Source organism: Octopus bimaculoides, chromosome 21 (genome assembly GCF_001194135.2).
Source record: "Octopus bimaculoides isolate UCB-OBI-ISO-001 chromosome 21, ASM119413v2, whole genome shotgun sequence".
Lineage (NCBI taxonomy): Eukaryota > Metazoa > Mollusca > Cephalopoda > Octopoda > Octopodidae > Octopus > Octopus bimaculoides.
The window spans coordinates 13,012,848-13,016,428 of NC_069001.1; the positions used below are offsets into that span (position 1 = coordinate 13,012,848).

At 34.4% G+C, this 3,581-nt stretch overlaps 1 protein-coding gene across 1 annotated transcript in view; it reads right to left on the minus strand.

The window, feature by feature from the left end:
* Nucleotides 1-6: 6 nt before the first annotated feature.
* LOC106880290 (uncharacterized) overlaps nucleotides 7-3,581 on the minus strand; it is a 24,763-nt gene continuing 21,188 nt past the window's right edge. Inside the window, exon 4 of the mRNA XM_014930161.2 lies at nucleotides 7-1,212. Within this exon, the coding sequence (XP_014785647.1) occupies nucleotides 1,123-1,212 (90 nt within the window). The 3' untranslated portion in view covers nucleotides 7-1,122. The remainder of the gene's footprint in view (nucleotides 1,213-3,581) is intronic.

Consider the following 3,581-nt stretch of genomic DNA (forward strand, 5'->3'; position numbering starts at 1 on the left):
ATCTATTTACATTATATATATATATATATATATATATCAAGTGTAGAGTATTATATGTCCATTACGGCTGATCTTACCAATCGGTTTTGCACTAGGGGGTTCAATGGAATGTTAGGTAACATTCTAAGTAACCCTACGCTCATCAGAGGTAGCCATGTGTGTCTGTATGTGAATATATATATATATATATATATATATATATATACACATACAAACATACACATGCATATGCACACACACACACACACACACACACACACATTTTCATGCTCACACAAATTCAAATATACACATATTCTATTAAAAATTGGCAGAAGTTAGAGTGACTCAAGGACCACCAGTTTTGTCCGTTAGCTCTTATCAACTCATGTGAGTTTCTTTAAGTCCCTGACAAGTACCAATGCATGAAACTCTTGGCCGCTTGAGTCACTGTAATTTCTGTTGATTCACCAAAACCTATGTACAGGTACAGAGATATACAAACATACAATGAGTGATTCAAAGAAAATTAACATACCTACACAAATTTGTACGCACGCATTAACCAGACATATACATACATACGTCTCAAAATATCTAATATATATTCATAAGTACATGTATATATATATATATATACACACACACAAACCTATATAGGTAGTTATAAAATAAAAACATTGTATATATTATTGAAATTAAACATTTGTTGCGTTTTCATTTGGGAATAATAAATGATACTATAAAACAATACAATAAAATGTTTGTGTGTATGTATGTATGTATATATATATATATATATATATATATACGTGTGTGTGCGTGTATGTTTATATATACGTGTATGTGTGTACATGGAGTATATCATCAACATTAACTTCAATTTAAATGATATATACATTTAAACACACACATACATAAACTTACACACAGAAACATAGGCATAGTTATATACATGCAAATTCATAGCACCACACACATGCACACACTGAAACACACACATGCATTCAAATACACAGAGTAGAAGATGTATTTTCCTTCCAGTGTTCATTTTTTTCTTGCCATTTTGATACGATTTTTTTTTTCTTTTTCTTTTTTTCTAGTCATTTCATTTCAGAGAAATTCCTCATCACACTTCAAGAATCATCTGAACTGCTGTTGCAATATGACAGCGCTAAGTATGATGCACAGTAACAGCAAAATTGTGCAAGGTTGTTGAAATGCTGCACCAAGCTGCAAAATAAAATAAATATATATTGTATTTTTCTATTTACTTCTAATATAAGAATAAAATTTTTCAAAAAAAGAAAATTCTATCAGTGGCCAGCATATTAAAATACCTTTTAAGGTGAAAATTATAAACAATTATAAATAAGGGCAAAAGTGAAAAAATTTCCTATGCCAATATGCTGAAAAATAGACCTTAGATCGTCTAACCACAAACAAAATTTACACAGCATGTTGAAACAAGGAGAGCAAGCTTTAAATTTTCTATTAGCTTGTTTTCCTCATTTCCACACGCTGTGTATTCATAGCCAAAAATATTGTATTAAGTTAGACAATCTAAAGTCTCTTTTTCAGCATATTGGCATAGGAAATTTTCTTCTTCTGAACTTATTTATAATTATCATATTATATATATACAATACAATACATGCAGGTGACACGTAAAAGCACCTACTACACTCTCTGAGTGGTTGGCGTTAGGAAGGGCATCCAGCTGTAGAAACTCTGCCAAATTTAGATTGGAGCCTGGTGTTGCCATCCGGTTTCACCAGTCCTCAGTCAAATCGTCCAACCCATGCTAGCATGGAATGCGGACGTTAAACGATGATGATGATGATGATGAATACAATGTACCAATCGTAAATATTTTTCATTTAAGATTAACATGCATTTAAACATTATTATTATTAAAGAATTATTTTAACAATAAAATTTAAATATCACAAATATAGTAATACATACTAATATTAATAATAAATATAATGAAAACATTTATAAAACATCATCATCATCGTTTAACGTCCGCTTTCCATGCTAGCATGGGTTGGACGATTTTTGACTGAGGACTGGTGAACCGGATGGCTGCACCAGACTCCTATCGGATCTGGCAGAGTTTCTACAACTGGATGCCCTTCCTAACGCCAACCACTCTGAGAGTGTAGTGGGTACTTCTACGTGCCACCAGCACAAGGGCCAGTCACACAGTACTGGCAATGGCCACACTCAAAATGGTGTTTAATACATGCCACCTGCACGGAGCTAGTCCAGTGGCACTGGCAAGGACCTTGCTCAACCTCACTTGAATGATTTTCTAACGTGCCACCGGCACAAGTGCCAGTAAAGCGACGCTGGTAATGATCACGCTCAAATGGTGCTATTTATGGGCCACTAGCATGGAAGCCAGACAGCTGCTCTGACAATGATCACACTCGGATAGTGCTTTTAGTGCTCCACTGGCACAGGTGCCAGTCATCGAATGTGGTTCAATTTCGATTTCACTTGCCCTTGCCCCAACAGGTCTTCGCAAGCAGAGTTTAGTGTCCCATGAAGGAGAGGTTGGCATGGGTGCCAATCATCGAATTTAGTTTGATTTTGATTTCAAAACAATATTAATTTCATGAAACAAGAATATAATTTACATATCAATACTCCTTATTGTATCCAACTATTAAGCCTCTCCTTTATTTGGGATATTTAAATAAAAATTTATATATTACACAATCCATAAAATGGTATTTATTATAAATAACTAGAGTTACATCTAGTTCATGCAATGATAACTACAGACCCTAATATTCAATTTATCCATTAAAATAAAATAATTTCAATAATTTGTAATAAAAAATATCAATAGATATGATATTAATTATTCTTAACAAATATGTGAACATAAAGAAATAATTAAATTTTGATAAACATATTACAAATACATTATCAAATACATAAATATAATTTATTACGGCTGACATTACCAGTCTGTTTCGCAAAGTTACTTGGTGCCTCTGCCAGTGCAGATGCCACTGAAAAAGCATCCTGTCCAAACTATAAAGTGGTTGGCATTTGGGAGGGCATCCAGCTGTAAAAACCATGCCAAAACTGACATCACCTGTGCTGATGTCATGTAAGAAGCACTCAGCCCACTCTGCAGGATGGTTGGTGTTAGGAAGGACATCTAGCTGTAAAAAAAACCATGCCAAAACAGACACAGAGGCCTGGTGCAGGCTCCTGCTTGGCCACCTTCAGTCAAACCGTCCAACCCATGCCAGCATGGAAGATGGACGTTAAAGAATGATGATGATATCATTAAAATCTCAAAGCTACGAGATAAAATTTGATAGATTCAAAACAATATGAATAAATAAGCATTACATTTGACAAAATCTGAATGCTAAAAGGTTAGTTTTGTTAAATGTTAATTTATTCGCTTCGAATTCACTCTTCACAGGTTGCTCCAGTGAGGGGTGAGGCCACCCCTGTCTCTTTGACAGACATTGTCCTATGTGTTTGTAACTAGGGCAATCCTTTAAATGCTTCCGTTTACGTCCCCGTAACTTAGCGGTTCGGCAAAAAAAAAACTTTAGAATAAGTAATAGGCT